The following is a 23,992-nucleotide window of genomic DNA, read 5'->3' as shown; positions in this document are numbered from 1 at the left end:
CACCCCCATTGTGCACACCCCGTACCTCCTTTTACGTCCCTGTTGTGCAAACCCCATTGTGCACACCCACGTGCACCCCCATTGTGTACACCCCATAACCCCCCTTACACACCCCATTGTGCACACCCCATAACCTCCATACACATCCCATTGTGCAGACCCTTGCACACCCCACAACACCCCGTTGTGCACACCTTTGCACACCCGCGCACACCCACTACAAATCCCATTGTGCAGACCCCATGCACACCCTCGCACACCCCACTGTGCACACCCATACACACCCCATTGTGCACGCCCATACACACCCCATTGTGCACACCCTCGCACACCCCACTGTGCACGCCCATACACACCCCATTGTGCACACCCTCGCACACCCCACTGTGCACGCCCATACACACCCCATTGTGCACACCCTCGCACACCCCAAACCCCCGTTGTGTCCCCCCCGTTGTGTCCCCCCCCCCCCGTTGCGCCCCCCCCCGCTCCCGCCGCCGCCCCCTGGCGCCCCCCCGCGGCCGCCGCGCGCCCCCGCACCCCCCGCGCGCGCCGGGGGCGTTCCCGCCCCGCCCCTGCCCATGGCGGCCGCCGGGGGCGGCGCAGGCCCCGGGGAGGCCGCTGGGGGGCGCCCGCGGCCGCCGCGCTCCTCTCTCTGCGTCGGGATTTTTTTTTTTCTCTGTTTTTTTTTTTTTCTTTTTCCTTCCTCCTTTTATTTTTGCTTTTTTCTCCCCCTCCCCACCACGTCTTTTCCCGAAGTCTCTCCCTCCGCCGCCTCGTTTCCCTCGCCGCAGCCCGGCGCCTGGACGCCGCTCCGCTGCCCGTGAGGAAGAGGCGGCCTCCCCCCGCCGCCCCTCCCCGCCTCCATCCCTGCCTCCCTCCCTTCCTTCCCCGCTCCTCCCGCCGACCGGGACTCGCCCCGAACCGGGAGGGAAACGGCCGCTGGCCGCTCCTCCTCCTGCCGCCGCTCCTCCTCCTGCAGCGGGGGCCGCATCCTGCTGCCGGGGGGGAGGGAATTGATGTGGATACCCGGCGCAGCACCGCCGCCACCACCATGCAGCCGCCGCCGAGGAAGGTGCGACCCCCGCCCGGCGCAGGGGGGCCGTGCCGGAGGGGCCGGGGGGCGGCTCGGGGGGGTTCTGGGGGGCTGGGTGTGGGCTCCGGGGGGACGCGGGGCTCCGAGGCCCGGGGAGGGGGCGCAGGGTGGGCTGTGCGCTGGGGGAGGCTGCGGGAGGTTCGGAGAAGGAACGCGAGTGTTGGGAAGGGAATGGTGGGTTCGCGGCGAGCTGGGGGCCGGGGGGGCTTTGGCCAGGGTGGCCCTGCAAGGTGGGTCCTGGGGAGATGCCGGGGGGCGCTGGGGACTGGGTGCGGTGGCATGGGAGGCAGGACAGGGCAGCGACGGGGTCGCGGTGGCGCGGATGGAGGTGCAGGGGGCAGCGCTCCGTCGGGGACCCCCTCTCCAGCGGGGGCTCTCCAGAGGCACACGGAGGGCTGGCAGGGGGGCTCTGGCTGCGGACGGCTCGGCTGCACGGCGGCGCGGAGGTCGTGCCGCTTGTGGGGGGCTGCCGCGGGAATTTGGGGGGTTCGCGCGGCGCGTCGGTGCCAGCAGCGAGGGGTTGGTTGTCTTGGGGAAGAAGGTCACGTCTGGAGTTGATCCAGGGACGCAGCCTGTCCCGGCGTGTGCCCGGAGCACACACAGGAGCACACACATGAGCAGGGGCAGCGGGAATCGGGCGGCGTTCTCGCACCGGTTCCCACGTGCGATGGGAACGAGCTGCCGATGCGCCGGGGAGGCTCTTGGGGCGACCCTGCGCTCCGTGGGCATGTGGGGCGCTGCCCGCCGGGGGGACTGGCGTGGCATTGGAGGCAGGCGGGGATGGAAATTGGGGATAAACGCGGTGCCCCGTGTGGCTTGTCTGGCTAGGCAGGTTGGTATCTGCAGACCTGAGCTGCCTGCAGCTGCTCCGCCGTGGTTTTGGGCTCGTTCTGGGGGTTGTGGAGAGGATGGAGAGGCTGTGCGGGCAGCAGTTCTGTGGGGCCGAGACCTGTGCCTGCTCCCTGTCCCGCTCTGGCTGTGATGGAGGTTTTGGATGTGGGGTTTCTCCGTGGGGAGAGGGGATGGCCCAGCTCTGCACCTGGCAAAGCCGTGCCACCGTGCCCGGGAGAGGAGCGGGATTCCAGGATTCCCTTGCCGTGCCCACAGCTCCCCAGCAGCCCTGGCAGGCAGCTGCAGTGAAGGGCTCTCATTCCTGCCTCCCGGCCTCTTATTGCAGGGGCTGACTCTGCTTTTGTCAAACAAAACCAATTTAATTTCAGTTATTTCACTTTTAATTTATTCATTTTCTTTGCCTGTACTATTTCATTTGAGCTTATTTCCATTACCTGGCTTGTGTCGTATGGGTTTATTTATTTTTAATTTGTTTTTTTAAAACATACAGATAAAACCAAAAATGCTGAAAGTTATTAAAAATAGTAAATTTTTCAGCTTGAATTCAGGGGCGTACACGTGATTTATTTTTCTGGTGTCATGTGAAAAACTTGTCTTTATGTGATGTTGTGATTAAAGGGTGCTTGTTGCTGGGGCATGGTTTTCAGAGTTAAAATAGGGAAGCTGATAAGATCTAGGATTTTATTTTTTTTGCCTGGCTAGTGAAGAAGAGGGAGATGGGTGCCCTCTTCCTCTGTGAATTTCTCTTCCCTCTGCAGTAACAGTTTGGCGTTTCTGTCCTCATGCATGCGTAATGTGCTCAGAGATATTGGTGATCATTTTTTAGGCCGATATGTGGATTCCCTGTGATCACTAGAGGGCTTAAATACCAAGAACTCATTTTGAATAAAAACCCAGAACAAAACAATTCCAAGGTTCCCTTCCAAAACCAAATCCTTCCCAGTACCTGGGCCATTGGTGCTCCTTGCCAGTTACCAAGCAGGTTCCCAAAGTATTGGAATTTTGGCTGTGCAGGATCACAAGGCTCAAAGGAAAACTATAACAGTGCTAAAAATGTAAAGCCGCCCTTCTGAAGCCTCTCCCAGTTTGTTTGTTTGTTTTCTTGTTGAAATGTGACTCAAACTACAGAAAATATAAGTGGTCCTTGGGTTGGTTTGTTTGTTTCCCTGATGAAATGTGACTTAAACGACAGGAAATATAAGTGGTCCTTGGGCTTGTTTGTTTGTTTTCTTGCTGAAATGTGACTTGAACTGCAGAAAATATAAGTGGTCCTTGGGTTTTTTGTAGGTGAAAGTTACGCAAGAGCTGAAAAACATTCAGGTGGAGCAGATGACAAAACTTCAGGCCAAGCATCAGGCAGAATGTGACCTACTGGAAGATATCAGGTAAGGCTACAGAAAATGTTACCAAAATTCCTTTAAGGTCCAGTTTTTGGAAGAGCATTTGAGTTACAAAATTCAGGAACTGACGATGGAATTTCCTCTTTGGATTTCCTGCTTTTAGGCTGTTAAAGTTTTGACACAGCTGGAAATTATAACTGGAGCTAACACAATGCAAACCCTTTTTTTCTTCTCTTCAATGGGGGAAATGTTAAAAGAAACTCACAAACAACATCCAAAAAAGCATTGGTCTTTTCAGCAATATTTATTTACATAATATGCTGAGACTTTGATTTGCCAGTTGTAAAAGGCTGCTAAAATTACTAAAATATTTTAAAGCCACTGATGATTTATGTCTCTCTGGAGATAGCTTTGAAAGGCACTTTCAAGCAGATTGCATTTTTTACCAGAAAGTTACAAGAAGATATCTGCATTTATAATTTAAAACTCTGCATGGGTTCAAAACAATAGAGAAAATCCACACAGCATCAGTTGTGGGGGTTTCATTACTCCTTTTACTTAATGTGATTTGCTTCTCCTGAAATTAAGGGTTTGCTTTTAACAAAATATGGTGGGAGTGGGTACCTGGCATTATATGGAGGATTAATCATTCCATTTCCTGTAAAATATTCAGCAGAAGTCCATGGCTGCCCTGCTCTTTTTGGCAGTGGATGGTCCACATGTTAATTATTTAAATGAGATTTCCTGCTTGATGTCTGTGTATTAAATGCAAGTGTTTGGCTTTGACAGATGAAGTTCTGTTTATCGGTGTCCTCCATAAATCAGAGTGTCAAGGCTGGACCCTTTTCTCCCCCTTGTGTTTTTGGGTGTTGAAACACTTTTTTTTTTCTCCCCTATGGGAAAGATCACAGCGTTCATTTCCTCAGATTAAGATTATTCTGGGGAGTGTGTAATACGCAAATGCTGAGTAATAAGTAACAGACTGATCCAAGGAATTTCTCCCCCTTAGATGGAAACTTATTTTTAGAGCATCTAGGCCGGGTACTGCTGCTGTAGCCCAGGTTTTGTTAGCATTTGCTGCTTTTCAGGAGCTTATGATCACTTCAGCCTGTATTCTGCTGAAAGATGTCATAAGCCTGTGGATACAAACCCAGGAAAACGTGAAAATGCCAGCTTAAAATATCTTCCTTTAACATAATTTAATTTCTGCAGTTAATTAAATTTCTGGATTTTAATGTTGGGGATTAGGGAGCTGGGTTAATATGTTTAATTCACTGCCGTGGTCACCGAGTGTGCTCAGCACTCTGGTTGCAGAAGTGCTGTGTGGATTTACAGATTAAACATTCTTTCAGAGTGGGCTGATGAGATGGGCCATGGCAGCTCAGTGCTGTTCCAGTATCAGACAAGAGAATCAGAACCAGGGAATTTGGGGCTAAAAGCATTTGCTGAGCCAGCCCTGATCCTGGTGTGTGGATTGGGAAGGGGGCAGCTCTGGGGGCTCTGTGGCGTTGGGCAGGGTGTGATGCTCCCGGGGGAATTGGGGTGTCAGCCCCAGCCCAGTATCCCGTCATTTCTGGCTGCGTTCAGGATGTGCAGCCACCGCGGTTCCGGAGCCTTCCAGAAAGCTGGAACCACACACAGCATCTTGCTGTCTCTGGAAGGAGGGTTTGTTTTCACAGAAAGCCCCTGCTGCTATCCCCAAGCATGGAATTTGAGCGCAGTGCCATTTGTTTATCGAGGCTCACAAGAGTTTGGGTCCTTTGGTAGCATTTCTGAAGCTTTTGGGCACTGCAGGAGCACAGATTTGTGCTTGGAATTCCAGAAACTGGAGTGCTGCAATGGCAACAGGAAACACTGAATCAGGGCTTGCAATCCAGTGATTAAAAATGCATGCTTGAAAAAGTTACTTTATTGTCAATAATTGCTTGGTTTGTTGGCACATAAACGCAAGCGTTCAAATCACATTTTTTGTATCGCTTGGGTTGGGTTTTATGTGCAGCTAAAGAGAAGTGATAGGAGGAAAAGATCAGAAAGTTCTCCAGCAGAATGCATCTATTGTCTGGTGTATTAGCAGATGATTTTTGGCAGCCTACCAGCCCATAAAGCATGCTTGCAGTACCAGCAGCTTTGATATCTTTATGCAAAACTGGGGAATCTTGGTCAGGGTTGAGGTTTATGTGTGTAACTACCCTTTTTTTTTTTTTTTTTTTTTTTTAATGGCTTTTGACACTATGTAAAATTCTAGTATTTATTTTAGTAAACACCAAATATCCATTTCATTCTTAACAAACTGTGTTGTTCCTCTATGGAAGCTCAGTAGCACTAAAGCTGGAGTCTCTTTCCATGACTTGACAAGACTCTAATAAAGAATGTGTTGAAATGTGTTAGCAAATAGATTTAAAAATACATTTCTGTGTTTATAATCTCTGTTTGGCTCTTCTGTTACGTTTCTTCATGCTCAGTGATTGGGGAGTTTGGGGAACAAGTGATTCAGGATGCTTTTAGGGTCTTTGGCTTACTTTCAGGCATGACATGTGTTTATCTTCTGTAGCTCACTAAAGCTATCTCCTGCCTTCACGTGGGAGATGTGTGTTGGCATTACCATAAAAAAGGTTGTCTTTCTGCCACTGGGATGGAGGAAAAGGCTTTTTTCCTTGACAGGTAAATGTAGGTTTTGTTGCTGTGATCTAGGAACCCTTCAGCATTCATGGCAAGGAGTCCTTCACTCCATCCACACTGGCTGCTTTTAGGCACTAAGTTAATTATTTTTTTGGTGGCCTATGAATGGCTGAATTTATCAGAGGTGTTAGTAATATTCATGTATTTTATTTTGGTTTTAAGATTGCCTTTTTTGACTGATGGTAGTAATTAAGTCACAGCCAGGGACTGCAAATGCTCTTGGTTTGCTGGGACACAGGGATGCTTTCCTTTTGTGTGTGTACCAGTGCCTGCAGAATTGTGAAGAACTCTGTATGATTCACATTTTAATTCAACTTGGCATTTCTGTGAGGTATTTATGTGCTACAGGCTTTATAAACTCATAGAGTGATAATTGCTTTACATTAAACATTTGGCCTTGCTTTTTCCAAGGCTTGGGGACTGCTTTTCCAAAGCACTTGTGGTGCCTTTTCAGGTTTTGCTGAGGTATCCTAAGATGTCCTTTCTAAAACTTCTTCACCTTTGTGTTTAGCTAGAGAGCATGAGGTTGGGTTTGCATGCCTGTTTTAATTTTAGTCTGGACTCAAGGTGTGAGGCCGGGTCTGCTGGCCCAGCTGATTCTGCTGCAGCACAGGGTGGGTGAATTCTGTGGGTCAGGCAGCTCCCCCACCTGAAACCAAACCTTCCCTGGCTTTTCTCCCAGGTTTTTGGGTAAATCCAGCGTGGCAGGGGAGGGAGCAGGGGTGGCGAGCACCTGAGGGAGCAGAGGGAAGGCAGAGCTGCTCAGCAGCTGCCCAGGTTCACACGGGTTTGAAGTCACTGTGTGAGCCCGGCCTGATGCCCCTGTGGAAGGCACAGCTGCTGCTTTGTGAGTTACAGCTCTGGAAAATTCACCTCATTTAAGTCTTAACTCGTTTTGGCTGTCTGCATGTGCTGATCTACGTTGCCTCATCCTTTTAAGTCGTTTGAAATGAGATGTAAAGATTGCCTGATTTCTGGCTGAGAAGGAGTAACAATGCAGTCCTTTCATTTGTTGGCTCCTGATTTTAGTTTTTTTCAGGCGTTTTTTTCCCTCATTCATTATTTAAAAGGAATTGCCAAAAAGAGAGGCTCACCATCCACTTGTGCAACTGACAGAGATGTGAATCTATGTACAAATACTTTCTTCTGCTTCCTTCCCTCTTCTGTCCTTGTGGTTCCTGCCTCCTGACACGTTCTTTCTGATAAAGAAGCATTTCTCTGTGTTTCTCACCTTTCTTCTGCTGCCTTGCATTTGTGGGGTGTCCTTGTGGGTCCCTTCCAGCTCAGAATATTCTGTGATTCTGTGATTTTTCTACCTTCCACCCTCTCCTCCAAAGCTCTGCCTCCTGACAATTCCTTCCCCCTTCCGATTTGTCAGTTTATTTTCTTGTTTTTTTTCCTCCCAGGTGCTTCATCTCCTCCCTTTCTTTATCCAGTTCTGACCTTGTGAATTTTGATTAGTTCTCTATTCCTGAGATTCTTTCCTGTTTAACGTGAAGATGTGTTGAGCCAAGCGAGGAGATGTTGTGGCCCTTCCTTCCCAGTGTGAGCCCTTCCCTGTCCTGGATGCTGTCGCTGGGCTGTCCCTCCTGCAGGTGGGGAGGGAAGCAGCAATTCCAGGGCAGGATTTGTGTTTCTGTGCCCAGGATGAGGACAGAGAACTCCTTTAACTCCTCAGCCTGTCATAACAAGCCGGAGCGAGCAGCGCAGGTCTTTAAAAAAAGAAAGTAAAAGTATGAATGAATTTACATCTGTAGCCAGCCAGCTCCTGCTCGTTTTAACATGCCGTTTTCTGTGCTCAGTTATGCTCCGTGGAGGCTTTTGCTGTTGGATACACTTTGTACTCCCCGGTGGAATTTGTGCTGCTGGAATCTGGCTGGCGGTGCTGGCAGGTTCCTGATAAGGTTTATGGCAGCTGGGGCTGAGTCTGGAGCAGAGACCAGCAGCAGTTCCATTTGAAATACTGCAAATCTACGAGATCCCTGAAAGGATTCTGTGTTAGGGAGGAGCCTTGTGGAGCCGTGGAAGGAGGAGCAGATGGAGAAAAAAGCTGTCAAATAATATGTATTTACATGTGTGTGCAGCCATGTGTATTAGAATCCGTAAGAGATTCTGAATAATTTGGAGAAATCTCTGCTTTTCCTGCCCCCAGGCATGGTGGTGGTGAGGAGTTTACCCTTCTTCCTGTTCTTTCCAGTCTCCAGCTGCAGGGAATGCAATTTATTTGGGTTTTCCTGAACCTGGGCTGCAGAGCATGTTTGCCTCTGGCTAGTGGTGTCTGATAAAGCCCCTTTTTAAAAAATCCATCTATCCACGAGCAGGTCCATCTCTTTTTCCCTTTATCCTGCTGAGAAATGTGTCCTTCCTTTTTCCCTCAAGGTCATTCCCTGCATTCAGCAGATGCAATTCTTGCCTCTGGTGTTTGGGGCTTTATTTCAGTGGGAGCAGAGTGATTTGCTGTGCTTACAGTTCTGAAACCTGCAACCTGCCAAAGAGGAAAGCAGCAGAAAAATCAGAAAAATTCCCCAAAACAATGTGCAGAACGTTATTTTTCCTGGGTTTGACTCACACTTGAGGCTTTCCTTTGTGTGACTGGAATATTTATTTCTTTAAAACTTCCGATCTTCTTACGAGCTGATGACATTTCTTTCTTCCTGGGTTGATCTTTCTCACCACCAGTGATTATTGTGACTTTGTTTTGTACTTTCTTTTTTTTTTCCCAGGCTCTGCTAATTAGTTGAGGACACAAAATTCTTTGCTGTAACACTAAATAAGCAGAAATTTCAGAATTTTTGAGAGAAGTTGGTGCAGTTACTTCTGAATAATATTCCATATAAAGATACCACAGAATCTGTGGTCTGGGCACGTTACCTATAATTAGGCAGGGCTTTAATGAGATGCTCACATTCTTGACGGAATTAAAATCTGGTGATGTTTTGACTGGAACTGTTTGAGGGAAGCTTGGAATGTACTTTAAAAAAAGCTGTTGCCTACTGGGTGTGGAAATCCAAGTTCTGAGCAAAAAAAAGAAGAGTTTTATATAAACATGGCCACAGTGTAATGATTCAGGCCTGTCTTGGCACAGTGGAATTGAGAAATGGACCACATTCCTCCTTCTTTTTTTTCATCCCTGACAGACAAAAATTAATGGATCCCCTGTTTTAGTATTTCTGAGTATCTTTGAACTGATGAAAGTTAAATAATCAAAAGACTTTTTTTGTTTGCTTTTTTATAGCAGAATAGTGCAAAAAAGGCCCAAAAAACCATTTCTCATATAAGAACAAAAATTATTTTTTCCCCATTTTTTTTCTCTGAGGTTTGCATTTGAATGAGGTTTTTGTTTTGGTTTTTTTTTTTTTTTTTTCCTTAAAGCAATTCCAGCACATACTCTGGAAGTTTGGTTTTTAAGGACTTTCAGGAGACCCTGGGCTTGTTCTGTTAAGCTGTGGCTTTCATGTGAGTTTGTCTTCCAAGACATAACAAGAGGATTTGGGTTCTGAGTACTCCTTGCCAAAAATTGCATTTTCACTTTTGACTCATGCCCCGTTTTTTAAGAAGGAGCTCTTTAGTTTGCAGAAAGTCCTGTGGGTTTGATTTCTTTTTTTTCCCCGATTTTTATCCGAGCATGGCTTTTCCTGGACCCAGCTCTTGTTTTACACCACGATGTTCCTTGGCAGAGCTCTGGGAAGCCAGCAGCTGCCATGGAGTTCTGCAGAGTTGCTTTTGGTACAGATTTTCGTGGGGACAATTGCAGTGTGTGTTAAAATACATGGCACAGGGTGGTTCTAAAGGAACAGCAATTTATCCTTTTGATCCACTTGTTCAAACTCAAGGCGTTCTTGGGTTTACTTCCTTCTCCATCACATCGCTTCTGTGGTGAAGGCTTTCCCTCAAGGCTTTTCATCCCATCTCCTGTTGGAAATCCCTGTGCAAGGGGAATTGCAGGGGACATCCCACAGAGGTCAGGATGGGCTGTGCTGGGGAGAGGAAGAGCATTCTTCCCATGCCAGGCACAACCAGGGTGGCCTGGCCCGATTCCCTACGGTGGTGGTGGGTTGTCACAGGGTCGTGGGATGTCCTGATGGGTGTGGAATGGACCCATCAGGATCATCCAGTCCAGCTCCTGGCCCTGCACAAACGCCCCAGAACCTCCCCATGTGCCTGAGAGCATTGTCCAGAGGCTTCCTGAAGTCAGGCTTGGTGCTGTCACCATTCCCTGGCCAGTGCCTGCCCACCCTGTGGGGGCAGAGCCTTCTCCCAGCACCCAGCCTCAGCCTTTGGTGCTGTTTAGTTTGGTGCCAAAACGTTTATTTTGCAGATTTTGCTGCCTTTGTCAGTATCCCATCAGGAGGCCTCAGAAACCTTGTGCCTTGTCAATTCCAGCATCCTGAAAAAGATGGGAGTGGGATTACCAAATCCTACACCATGTAAATATTCCTGTAGGGGAGGCAGAGGTAAAAAAGAGCTTGTGGGTTTGTTTGGTTATTTTTTTTTTTTTTTCCCCAGAAAAGGACTGATGTACCATGGTTATCTTGGCTGCAGAGAACTTGGTGTCCTTACTTTTCTTTTCATTCCCAGCTGGTCCTTGAGATCAGCCTCTCCTGCTCCCAGTGAACTTTTGACCCAGCTAATATCTTATCTTACATGTGGTGAATTTGGTTTTCTGATGAATATGCATCTGATTTTTAAACTTTTTTTTTTTTTGCTTAGTAAAATCATTGACCTTGTTTAATCATCTTGATTGCTTTTTGCATATGAAAGCACACAGAAAATTGATACTTACACTGCATTTATACTTTTAAACACTGGCAGTTGAAAAAAGGCTAAAACCTTATCAAACCCAAGTTGCTCTGGTCAAATGTTTGCAGTATAAACTGGTTTATAATGGCTCAATGTGGTACATTTCTGACTGGTTTTTATAGTAGGTTTTAAAATTTAATAACGTTTTTCCTAAATGCACGGTAGGACTATATTAAGTTGGGGGCTTGTTATTGATTTTAAGCTTGTAAGTGTTGGGTTGTGCTTATTTATGGAGTAAATGCAATATTTCCAATTAAAACTTGAGGAAAGAGAGGGAAAGTGAGGAATTAATGGCTGTAAGCCTTGGCTTGTGTTTATTTAGGAAGCAAATGGAGTATTTCCAATTGAAGCTTGAGGAAAGAGAGTAACTACAAAAATAATCTATTGAAATGTAGGGTTGGTATTTTGTGTTTTGTGAGAACAGTTTGGGCCAATCCCCAGTGGCTCTGGGAAGGTTGTTCACACACCCCTCTCTCCTCCTGCGCCGGCTCCACCAAACCTCCCTTTAATGAGACACACAAAACGTGCTGGTGTCTGATTTTCTGAGCAGGGCTCAGCCATGCAGAAGGCTTTGGAAGATTTATGGTGCTAGAGCCACTGAGCAGAGTTATTTCTAGCCAGATGCAAGCCAGTCTTAGGGGGGAAGATGGTGGCACTTATGGCCATGTTTAAATACATACAATCCTGAGCATAAATAAGATTTTTTTTTTGAGGGGGCTCTGCTGCGTTCTGTTTGCATTTTTGAAGGAGAAAGGAAAAAAAAAAATGGGAGGAGGCAAAAAAACTGAGCAAGCCACAATTTTTCTTGAGGGTATGATACTGTGAGATGAGCTCAGATCTAAAGTGCCTTTAAAGAGCTTTGAATGTGAGAATGAATCAGAGATTTGTGCAGGGGTTTTGGGTGGGAGGGCCATGTTAAAACTCATCCATTCCCACCCCTGCCATGGCAGGGCCACCTCCCACTGTCCCGGGCTGCTCCCAGCCCTGTCCAGCCTGGCCTTGGGCACTGCCAGGGATCCAGGGGCAGCCACAGCTGCTCTGGGCACCTGTGCCAGGGCCTGCCCACCCTCCCAGGGAGGAATTCCTTCCCAATATCCCATTTATTCCTTCCCAATATCCCATTTATTCCTTCCCAATATCCCATTTATTCCTTCCCTCTGGATGGCCCCGTCCTTCCCTTGTGTCAACCGCGCTGCTCAGCTTGGCATGGTCTGCAAACTGGGAATTTGAGAAATCACTTGACTGCGTGAAAGGTGGAATTACTTTGCTCTTATTTCAGAGTGACAGAGATGAGGGGCTGAAGTTCTTGAAGAATGAAGTAAAATTGACCCCTATTTACTCCTTTCAGCAGGGAGTAAAGTGGTTGTAATCTCCTGACATAATTGGGAATTTCTGTCTTGAAACATTGCCATGTGTTAGGCTGCTGAATTTCTGTTAATGTTTGACCTGAACATCATTGCCTTCCCATCCTAAAGCCAGGCAGAGGCAGAAAAGACAGGCTAGATTGCCTTGTGAATGAAAAAGAATATTCAGAAAAGCAATAATAAGCCATGTTATGATGCCTTGATTCTAGCACCCGCTTTTTCATAGTCCTGGTGTGTTCCCAGGCTGGTTTTAGCCTGTCTTATCTCTAAATGTACTTTTGCTCGTTTTCAGCTGTGTTGCCACTGGTGAGAAAGGGAGTAGATGGCAGTGGTTTCCCATGTTATTTTAATGTGCTTGTTGTTTATGAAGTTTTCTTTCATGTTAATTGATTTTGTGTGATTGTTTCTAATTATCTCTCTGTGATCTGAGCTGGCTGAGTAAGAGGACAAGCGCATATCACTGCCTAATTAAGAAAGAGGTCCTGCTTTTGAAATTGCTCTTTGTCTTCTCATTCTTCCTCTGTTCTTCTCAACGCTGTTGAGCCAGAGTTGTGTGAAGAGAGACAGGACAGGGAAGGGCTGGAGAGGATCCAGCAGAGGATACAAAGATGTTGAGCAGGAGCACCTCAGTTCTGGGGAAAGGCTGAGGGAGCTGGGCTGTTCAGCCTGGAGAACAGACAGCTGAGAGAGGATCTTATCAATGCATGCAGGTATTTCAGGCCAGCTGCCAAGGGGATGGGGCCAGACTCTTTCCAGTGACAGGACAAGGGGCAACGGGCACCAACTGGAATGCAGGAAGTTCCCCTTGAATATGAGGGAAAAAACTGCTGTGAGATGACAGAGAGCCTTCTCAGAGAGGTTTTGCAGTCTCCTTCCCTGGGCTTATTCCAAACTGCCCTGTGTGAACCTGTTCTGGGAGGGGTGTTGGATTGGGGGTCTCCAGAAGTCGCTTCCAGCCCCAACCATTCCATGGTTGTGTAATTTGGTGAGATTAAGAGAGCACCATCACAAGGGTGGGGTTTTGCTTGACAAGAGTCACAGCAAAGCACAAATATTTGAATTGAACCTGTTTATTGAACCATCTCCTGTGGCATTGGCTTAAGGTGGTAAACTTAAGATACCTCACTGTACCAACAATACCAGGGTGCTCTTTAAAAGTAAATTTGCCTCCAGGGCACACCTCAAAATGCTGTCTCATCCAACCCTACAAGGCAAAGGAGCCTGGATGAAGTTACCTCACATCTGTGTTTTGAAAACCTCCACAATGGGGACTCCATGCATCTCTTGGGAGTTTGTTCCAGAGACTAATGCTCTTTCTAAAATGTGGCAGTTTGGGAGAAAAAGATTCAAGGCTCATGATGTGATTTCCTCTGGATCTCTGAGCAATCTCATCTTTTCTTTGCAGTTAAAAGATCATCAGTTCTCTGTAGTATTAGCAAATGTTAGTATTTTTGGGTACTTGTACAACTGGTGTCTTTGGGATTGGTAGTGGAATTGCAGCTATTCCTTGTATCCCACATTTCCCACACAGTAGTAGGAGAGAGATGAGAGACAAGTAATTTCTGCAGTTGCAGTAAGACTGGTTTGTACCCCCTCCTTAGCTCTTTTCTGTGCATTTCAAATCAAAGCAAAGGCTCAGAATTGTAACAGTGTGGGAGGTGTTGAGTCTCTTGAATCACTATAAATAGTGGCAGACTTGAGAGGACTTGGGGAAGCTTGGGAAGTGCACTGGTTCTCCTTGGGAATCGCATTTCTTTTCCCCTATGATGTACAGGCCTTCAGGGGAGCATCTGCCTAAACCCTTCTGATTTGGCTGAATGTATGCAGAGCTTGAATGACGTACATTTGTTCAAATAGGTTAAAAGTGCAAACAAAAGCTTTGTGGACGTTGTTTGTCCATATTTATATTAATTGATGTGAAAGCACGTTGTAGTTAATTGTTATGAGCTAATCAGCTGTGTAGAAAACAAAGAAGGCCCTATATTCTAGCTTTTCTAAGCATTTGGAGCTTAGGCTTTTCTGCTGAGGAGGTGAAGGTAATCTTTGTGATTACAGGAGTTTTTCATTTGGAAATATGCAGAATTTTGGTTGCAGTATCCAAAAGGTGGTTGAAGTGCAGTCTGAGGTGATGCAATCTGCCTCTCGTTGGCGGAAAGTGGCTGAACTCGATCCCTAATGCCTGAGGAGCTGAATCTCGTGTCTCTTGGGCGTTTGGGCTCAGGTCCTCAAGACATAGCTTTAAAAACCTGTGTAAAGACTTTGATCATCCTCAAATGTGTCACTGATCAAACTGTCCTTTGCTTGTCTGCGCTTGCTTTCCTGTGTGCTCCCTCTCCTTTTGGCAAGCGCCCGCTCTCCTTCTGTCCATCCTAACAAAGCGCAGCGCGAGGAGGAGCAAAGCCACGTTTCCTTTCCCTGGAACCGAGCATGGCCGTGTTGTTGTTCCCGTTTCCTGGGGAGTCCTGGCCCTGTGGCTGTCTGTCTGTCTGTCTGTCCGTCCGTCCCCGGGGCTCTGCCGCAGGAATGCGGCCGCACGGCCTCGCTGCCCTTTGTTCCCGGCTCCTTCGGGGCTGCTTGGAGCACCCAGGCCCGGCTTATGAAGTGCCTGGAGCTTTGATCTGCCCTGAGAGGTTCCTTTGAGTTGGTGGGGGTGCTTTGATGTTCTCTGCTCGCTGCCAGGTCCTTCTGCTGGAGGTGCAGCGCAGAGATGCTGTCCAGTTAAGAACCAAGACCTCATCTCTCCATGCATCCAAACACTTCTTTACTCTCAGGGAGCAAATGGGTCTCTCTGCTGGAGGAGTTTGTCCATCGTAGTTGTGATTTTTTTTTTTTTTTTGGTTCTAAATTTAGCAGGTTAGCTCGATACTGTGCTAGAGGAGGGCTGGGCCCTTTTGTTGACACAGCTCGGTGGATGTTTGAAATGCCTTTTGCCTTCTCTGCACCCAGCTGTGCTGCTGAACTGGCAGTGTGGGAAAGGCTGGGGGAATTGGGATTGTTCAGTCTGGAAAGGAGAAGCTTTGGGGTGACCTAATTGCCCCTTGCAGGACTTGAAATGAGCCCATAAAAAGATGGAGAGGGACCCGAGACAAGGACATGGAATGCCAGGATAAGGGGCGTGATTCTGGCTGCTGAAGAGCAGGGGGAGTTGGGTTTTGGGGGCAAGCTCTTCTCTGGGAGGGTGGGCAGGCCCTGGCACAGGTTCCCAGAGCAGCTGTGGCTGCCCTGCATCCGTGGAATTGTCCAAGGCCAGGTTGGATGGGGCTTGGAGCAGCCTGGCAAAGTGGGAGGTGTCCCTGCTCATGGGACTAATGATCTTTAAAGTCCCTCCCCACCCAAACCATGCTGGCAGTCTGTGATTCTATGGCAAACCTTCATTGACAGCCCTGTTCCGGTTTTGCTGGGGCTCAGGAACAATGGTTTTAACTGCATTATACTCTTTTATGTGATTGGAGCAGGCAGTGGTGCTGCAGGTAGTAAGCAAGATCAATATTCTTGTCAGTGGCAAGAAGACAGGGTGCCTTGACCCATTTCAGATATCTTTTCCCTATCTTTTTTTGGTTTGCAATAGGCTGAAATTTCTCCTTCTGGGGAAAAGTTTATAAGGAATATTGGTGTTCAAGGAATGGCTTGACATGGCACTCGGTGGTGGCAAGGTAGTAATCAGTCAAAACTTGGGCTCAGTGATCTCGGAGGTCTTTTCCAACCTAAATAATTCTGTGATTCTGACATATGTCTACAGATGGATTTCAGAAATTGTGCCACATGTTTTCAGTGAACTGTTACATTTTACTGACTTTAAAAAAATTACTGTACTCTTCTAAAACAGGGTGATTGTGCTTTGAGGAAAAAAATCCATTATAGTAATTATTATTACCTGTGGAATCCATTAGAACACAGAATTTGACTTACGTCAGTGTTAGTGACAATGAAACCTTGTGAAGGGCATCATTTAAAATTGAAATGCTCATATTAAGACTGTAGGAAAAGAAAGGAGAGAAGTCTTTGTGATAAACCTGGGTGGCACTGTCAAGATTTCTAAAATGTGACAGATGAGTAAAGGAAGAGTTCCAAGGTGGTTGTTGCCTGCTACAAAACCTTTTGCAGATCCAGGATGAAATAAGCATAGATGATGAAATGTGCCTTGGCTTCTTGCTGTTAAGCAAATGGGGATCAAAGAAACTCCTCATATTCCTGTTTTCTAAAAGCTCCTGTAGACAGTCTGAATTGTAACATCCTAGGTTGTTTTTTTTTCTGGAAGGGAAATGCCTTGGATATGATGAATCAGGTCTGGGGATGCTATAGAAAAATACTCTTGCATTTGTATAAATTGTATCTCTCCCTAATGTTTGCTTAGTTCCCATTTTAAAACAAAAACTCATTAGTGATCATTTTAAATACACTTAAGCTCTGAAACCAATCCTTTTATTTGTTGTGAATGTTAATGCTGTAAAGAGGGCATGCTTTTATTTTGAAAAGGGTGAATGAAATCCTCACACACACCAGCAGCTTTCTGGCGGTTCTTTTTTGTTTTCTTTTTTTATTCTACTGAAGGAAAAACGATTGTTTTAGCATTGTTTTGTGTCTGGGTGTCATGTTCCTCTGATCACATGCTGGACTGCTAATACTTCTCTGAGACAAATTGCTGAAAACATTGCCTACGTTTGAGCTTGCAAGAATTCTCTATATATAGTGGCAGAATTGATTTTTTTTGGCTCTGTTGCTAGTGGCAACTCATCCTAATCCCAAACTGTACAGTAATGTGATTTATGGGGAGTACATTGCTCGCTAGGGAATGTTGTCTGGAATTTTTTTCTCTGTGCATTGCTACAGGGCCACTGTTCAGGCATGAGGTGAAGGTATTTCATGGTTTATCATAGGCTGTGTGCATTAGAACATTTAAAATTATGAATAAATTTATAGCTCACAAGTGCATTTGGGGAAAAACCGCTTTGTTGTTTTTGATGGATTTATGGAGAAGAAATTTCTTATTAATTGGGAGCTTGTGCTGATAAAAATCACAGCTATCTCCTGTTGAAGGCCAAATTTGCTTGTGGGTACTTTCACACCAAGAATTTTGCATATGTGTTAATATTTTCTGTTTTAATCAAATACATTTTACTGAGCATTAAAATGCTTCAGTTAGACACGTTGCCAAGATATGTATGTTCTAATATGTTCTGTATGTTGTAAAGAGCACTTAAAATTGGCCTGTGCCAGTTGGGACTGACCTCTAAATATCCTGCTTAAAAAAAATAGTGACTTTGTAACATATTGTGTGGGGAAGTTTCAGGTTTGAAGTGCGTCATTTAAACAACGGTGAGCTCTGTAAGCAATGCTGTCTTGAAAATCCAAATGGGCTTTTCAGGAAGGGACTTTTGTAAGAGTGGGAAATCGTTCATGGTTGGTCATGATGATCATCAAGGTCTTTTCCCACCTGAACTGTTCTGTGTGTGAGAACTTGTGAAGTCAAGATGTTCAAAGTTAGACTTGGTGGCTTTTGTTTTTCAAAGCAGGGGCTCATTTATCTGCTCTCTGTGGGCATGGAAGGCAGAGTTGTTACTCCTTTGAGATGAACAGTAGTGCCTTCACTTGCTGGAGGGGATGGCAGGAGGATGATCCAGGCTCTGAAAACTGTGTGGGAAAACTGGAGCAAAAACAATTGTAGGTGGATGGATGCTGGCAGGACAGGCAGGAGACTCCTTTTGTCACAAAGATATTGTGCCCAGCTTTGATTCCTTGATTGTATAGCTGGCTGTATCCTGATACATTGAAATATTGGCTGAAATATTTTCAGCTTTAATACCTCTGTTTACACTCAGGAGAATTTCCCTTCCGTGTACTTTTATCTTAGTTGAGGATAAGTGGAGATTTAAAGGGTAAGCATTCCAAAGGACAAATGATAGCAAAGCTGTCACAGCTGATTAGTTTTAGGTGTGAGATGAGCAGGCTTCTAATTGCAGGGCAGAGATGGAGAATCCAGTGCAGGTGTGAGTTACTGTAGAATCTCAGTGTAGCAGAAGGATGGAGCAGGGCTCCTCAGGGTGGTAAAATGTTCTGTAGTAGCCGAATCAACAAGGGATTGCTGTGTGCTTGGCTGTAAAAGGGATAGGTGGATATTGTAGCTGCTGTTTGCTCGGAGAAAAACTGCTAGAACATGGTGAGATGTGTTGTGGAAAGGAATTTGTAGAGGAGAGAAGAGCTCTGCTGTGGTACAGGATGGTTGAGTTGCCAGCTACTCCCTTTCTGCAGGAATTTATGAAGCTCTGTTCAGAAGAACTATTTTAAGACTAAAGAGGAGACAGTACAGAGTATGTACATTAAAGTCAAGTTTAAAAAAGGCCACTTCTTTATTTCTTTTGTGCTTGCCAGGGAACTGGAGCAGTGCACTGAGGTAAGCAGAAAGCGAGGGCTGCCAGCGAGCTGCAGGAAGGAGAGCTGAATTCCTTGACTCAGCAAGCAGAGAGAGTTTCCTGATGTTATAAATATTTGTGCTTCCCGAGTTGTAAAGATGCCCTTCACACGTCTGCTGAGATCAGGCAGGCCTCAAGTGGGTGCACAAGCAGGAAATGTCACTGGCTTCTCAGAGAGCTCCTCTGTGGGCAGAACTTGAGGCTGTGGGTGACCTCGCCAGGGTGGTTTGAGTTTGTCCTGCTGCCTCGTGTGCTTTCACAGCTGCTGGGACCTCGGCCTGCCCAGCAAGGTTCTTGTTAAAAATCTTGGCCTGGAGGCCACGTTCGCCCCGTGTTGGGATGTTTGTGGTGTGAGAACTCCACATTGTCCGTGCTTGCCGTGGGAAGGGAGGCTGCTGTTGGAATCCTGTCCAGACTGGTGGTGGCTTGGGCTTCTGTGACCACAAATGGCCTTCAGGACCTGGAGATGCAGTGTCATGAGAGCAGAGTTCAGCAGTGGTGGGCAGAGTCTCCGGGGAGGCAGCCAGGAGTGATGGGTTCAGCTTTGTTTTCCGGAGCAGGACTGGCAGAGGGCTGAAGAGCACCCAGTCCCGTTGTGTGGGAAGGTCAGGAGTTTGATGGCTGAGCAGGGAAAGCATGCAAGGTCCCTGGGCAGGAAGGGAGGAGTGTGAAGGCTTTGCTTGGCTGCTGCAGGACAGTATCAGTGACACCTCCACCCGATCAGAGACATGAGGAGTGGAAAGAGGGATGCTCTGGGAATGGGAGCAGCAGGACATGTTCTGCATGAAGGCTCTTCCAAGGGACGGGCTCTAGGGAAGGGTCTGCAGTGCTCAGCAGCTTTATTTCCCCCACTCAACCTTTTCCAGGGAAATCTTTCCCTTTACTGATCTCAAGGAAAACTTTAACATGTAGTTTGGAAAGAAGAGCCAAGGTAATGCTCTGATGTAGAAATGTGTTCATTAACAAGAGATGGGGTAGAGTTGCACGTGTGTATCTCTGTGCTGAAGGGCATGGATGTGATGTAACGTGGGAGGTAGCAGGTTTAATTGGAGACCAGGCAAATAAAGCCAGCCCAAAATCCAGGCAGCAAACCAGTGTTTGAACAGTGCTGTTAACTGCCCAGCACAGTGGAGTTTATTTAATAGGTGGTACAAAGTCTCCAGCAGGAAGGGCAATAGTGCTGATATTATTCAAAGCTGACATGGAACTTGTGCTCTGTGATAAAAATGCAGCTGAACTGCCTGTTTCTAGCAATAACATAACCCTGGCAGGTAACAGCTTGCATATAAAAGGGTCATCTTTCTAGGAAGGGATCTGTTTCATTCAGATGGTATAAAACCATTGAACAAAAGAGAGTTTGTTGTTTTTAAAACCAAACATAAAGGCTGTGATTTGCTGTGATGTGACCTCTGGTGATTTTTTCCTTGGAGTGGCTGAAAAGGAACCTGAAGTATTCTGTGCAAATGAAATTGAAATTACTTTCTCCTTGCTTACAACTTCCTAATTTCTTCAGTTGCCTTTTTGCAAGAGCAAAGGCATGAGATCAACTGTTAGAGTCAGCACTGGTTTTATTGAAATTTGGGGGTATTTAAATCAAATACAGCTAGACAGAAAGTGATTGGGGGCACCTGGATTCCCTGGTGAGGTTACTTTGCTGATGATTTTGTGGTGGTCTGACATACAGAGAATTGTAAGAAAGGAGTTAATTATTTTACATGATGTAATTAAGGTGAAACTTCACTTGCTGTGCTTTGTCTGAGGTGAAGTTTTTGATGTATGAATAAAAATTTTCATTTGTGATGCTCAGTGAGCAGTGTTGGAGGAGTTTTGCTGGAAAAAGGGCAAGTCAGGCTACAAAAATCTCTGAATTTGGAGTCTTGAGTGCTTTGTGACAGGGTGGACAAGGGAAATGGATTTGGACTGAAAAGAGTAAGTTTATATTAGATATTAGCAGGACTGGTATTAAGAGGAGGTTTTTCCCTGTGAGGGTGGGCAGAGCAGCTGTGGCTGCCCTGGATCCCTGGCAATGCCCAAGGCCAGGCTGGATGGAGCTTGGATCACCTGGGATAATGAAAAGTGTCCCTGCCATGGCAGGGTGGGGAATGGGATGTTCTATAGATCCCCTCTGACCATAACCATTTTGGGGTTCTGTGAAGCATGTTCCAAATTTTGATAACCTGGTTGTTGCACTGCCGTGCTTTCTGCAGCCTGTGTACAGATCAATGCAGAAATTGTAGTGTTCTGAAAAATAATTTACCCTTCAGCCGCTCAGAATTTTATGCAATCCTTGTAAAACATTTCTGTAGTGGTAATTCTCTTTAGTAAAGAGAAAAGCCACGAAGAGAAGCTTATTACATGCAGTGTTTGAGAGTCTTGTCGTGATCAATAATTTCTGTAGATTCATTATTGCTCCAGGTATGTTGTCTTTGTGTCTGCTGGACACGGGCAGGGAATATTAATGTAGTGTGTCCCTGCATGCATGGGTGTTCCTGGAGTCCCTCATTAGCCATGCAGCTGCTGCTGCGTTATCTTATCTCAGCATTTATTGCCAACCCCTGCCCTGAACAGAGCCACAGCCATGATTTATGTTGGCTGGAGTAGTTGGGAATCACTTGTGCTTTTGTTAGTGGCACACCTGTCCTTAAATTAAAAACCAGCTAACAGCAGTTATTTGGTTGTGTGGTGCTGATTCATTGTGGTGCGTTTTTCATGTGTGGTGCTGATTCATTGTGGTGCGTTTTTCATGTGTGGTGCTGATTCATTGTGCGTTTTTCATGGATGGCGCTGATTCATTATGGTGCATTTTTCATGTGTGGTACTGATTCATTATGGTGCGTTTTTCATGTGTGGTGCTGATTCATTGTGGTGCGTTTTTCATGGATGGTGCTGATTCATTGTGGTGCATTTTTCATGGATGGTGCTGATTCATTATGGTGCGTTTTTCATGGATGGTGCTGATTCATTATGGTGCATTTTTCATGGATGGTGCTGATTCATTATGGTGCGTTTTTCATGGATGGTGCTGATTCATTATGGTGCGTTTTTCATGGATGGTGCTGGTTCATTATGGTGCATTTTTCATGGATGGTGCTGATTCATTATGGTGCGTTTTTCATGTGTGGTGCTGGTTCATTGTGGTGCATTTTTCATGGATGGTGCTGATTCATTGTGGTGCGTTTTTCATGTGTGGTGCTGATTCATTGTGGTGCGTTTTTCGTGGATGGTGCTGATTCATTATGGTACGTTTTTCATGTTGCTGGGGAAGAGTGAGGGGAGATATCCACGTAAAAGTGCTGAATTAAACCAAACGAGGTCAACCCAGAGCAGCTGTGGCTGCCCCTGGATCCCTGGCAGTGCCCAAGGCCGGGCTGGATGGGGTTTAGAACAACCTGAGACAGTGGAAGGTGTCTCTGCCCATGGCAGGGGGTGGAACAAGATTATTGTTAAGGTCCCTCCCGACACAAACCATCCTGTGGTGTGAGGAGCAGGAAGGGCTTTGAGCTGTGTAAGCACTGCTCAGCAATAATGGGAACATCCCTGAGTTATCTGTGCCCAGAACTTTGTGTTCTCAGCACAAATCCCAGGCACGGCCACTGTGCAGAAAATTCCCTCCATGCCAGCCAAGCGTTGTGTGCTGTCCAGTGAACTGGACAGGGCAGGGCTTGGAGCTTCCTGGGACTCCAGAGCTGCACTGGGATAGTTCCCTGGCACCTTGGAAAGGTCATGGCAGTCAGGAGAGCTTCCTGATGGCTGCAGCCAGGCAAATACTGGACTCATTTTCAAGGGCTGCCGGCAGGAAGATCTGGGAACAGCAGCTTTACCTTCATTCCTGGGTAAATACACAGAAAACTTCCTGGAAACAATTTTGAGGCTTCTTTTCCATTCCTTGAAGAGGCGCCAAGGTGATTTGGAGCAGCCAGCACGGACTCCCAAGGGCAAAAGGTGCTTGATTGGCCTTTGGGAAAGCTGGCAGTGCTGTGTTGTACATGGTGGCTTTGGGGAGACCTTTGGCACGGTCCTGTAGCACCTTCAGAGCCCCTCTGGGGACACACGGAGTGACAGCTGGGTGGAGAGCTGGCTGGCTCCCCACATCTGAGTGGAGGGGAGCAGTGCCAGGTGCAGCTGGGATCCCTCTGAGCGCGGCGGGTCAGTGCTGCTCCGTGGCTCCTGTCACAGCCCGGATGGGGCACGGGGCTGTGCGCAGCTTGGAGGGGTTAAACTGGGGGAGAGCATTGACCGGGGGCTGGCCAGCAAAGCAATTCCAAGCTCAGGGGCATCCCAGCCCTGCCCAGCAGGCCAGGCTGGGACTCCAGGCTGGAATTTCAGTGCCATCCTGGGCAGAAACACTTCCCTGCATGTCTGCGCCATTGAAGAGGTTGGTCCGGAGTGATTTGTGGACAGTAATTCCTAAATTTCACCTTTATCCTGCCAGCGGTAATGCAATATGCTTATTTATTCCCTGTGCCCCACTAAAAATCATTCAAAACCGTTTCAAGTCTGGGATGGTTTAAAAAGAAGGCAAGAAAGAATAAATACCAAGGAAATCAACAATATTTGGGGTTGATTAAAGCTGATGGAGTGGTTTTTGTCACTGAGACCAAAAACAGCTGCTCTCCTTTTTCTTTTATTTTCTTTTTTAATAATGAGAGCTGTCTGTTTTCATGTTTTTAATGGAAAATTTTGGAGTGAGTGTATACTAAAAAAAAATCAGGATAGTGTTACTTTGGACATGATTGCACACTGAGTGTGTGTGCTCCCAGTGTACATTATAAGCACAAGTTGTAAAGTCATATTTTTCCACTGCTCTCTGTTCTAGCTGTCAGGAATTATCCTTGATTTGCTTTCTGGGAAGCTGGAAATTTTTGGGTATTTCAAAATTCACTGATTCATCTTCTCGAGTGGTGCTGGATTGAGTCAGTTTTAACCCAGCTGCAATGTGCTCTGCAATTCTTAGGGAGATTTACTTTGGGAATTTTTGATGGGGTGAATTAATTTCAGGACAAGGTCAGTCAAAAGGTGTGTTTCTTTAGCCTAATTTTTTGGGTCTTTTGGGTGTGATATTTATCTGTTTTCTGAGGCTTTGTATTAATTGTAAGGATTTTAAAAAATCCATTAAAATTTTTAAACAATTAATCTGAATGTTCATAGCCAAAAAAACCCACAGACACAAGCTGCTGGTGTCAGGTGAGCTGTATGAATTTTCCAGTTAATACCTTGGCTTTTTGATCATTATCATCATCTTGCATGAGAAATTGTTCCAAATGGGATTCAGGCCTTGCCTGGTTCCTTGTTGCATTTCTCAGCCTTTGAATAGAAATACATTCACAGGTGCAAATTTAGCCTCTTCTTTTATTCAGGAGCCCTGAACATGAAGTGTGTGTTTACGTTTTTGCATAGCTCTGCATGGAATTAAATTTTTATACAGTGACTAATTCACTTGCTGGTTTGCAG

At 46.3% G+C, this 23,992-nt stretch overlaps 1 protein-coding gene across 2 annotated transcripts in view; it reads left to right on the top strand.

Moving 5' to 3' along the window:
• The first annotated feature begins 917 nt into the window (after positions 1-917).
• FCHSD2 (FCH and double SH3 domains 2) overlaps positions 918-23,992 on the top strand; it is a 120,194-nt gene continuing 97,119 nt past the window's right edge. For both annotated transcript variants that reach the window (XM_063150229.1, XM_063150228.1), the window contains exons 1-2: positions 918-1,075; positions 3,236-3,333. In XM_063150229.1, the coding sequence (XP_063006299.1) occupies positions 1,055-1,075; positions 3,236-3,333 (119 nt within the window). In that variant the 5' untranslated portion in view covers positions 918-1,054. The remainder of the gene's footprint in view (positions 1,076-3,235; positions 3,334-23,992) is intronic.

This window comes from Melospiza melodia, chromosome 2 (genome assembly GCF_035770615.1).
Source record: "Melospiza melodia melodia isolate bMelMel2 chromosome 2, bMelMel2.pri, whole genome shotgun sequence".
Taxonomy (NCBI): domain Eukaryota; kingdom Metazoa; phylum Chordata; class Aves; order Passeriformes; family Passerellidae; genus Melospiza; species Melospiza melodia.
Note: the sequence above shows the minus strand (reverse complement) of the source record. Positions and strands in the feature narration are given on the sequence as shown.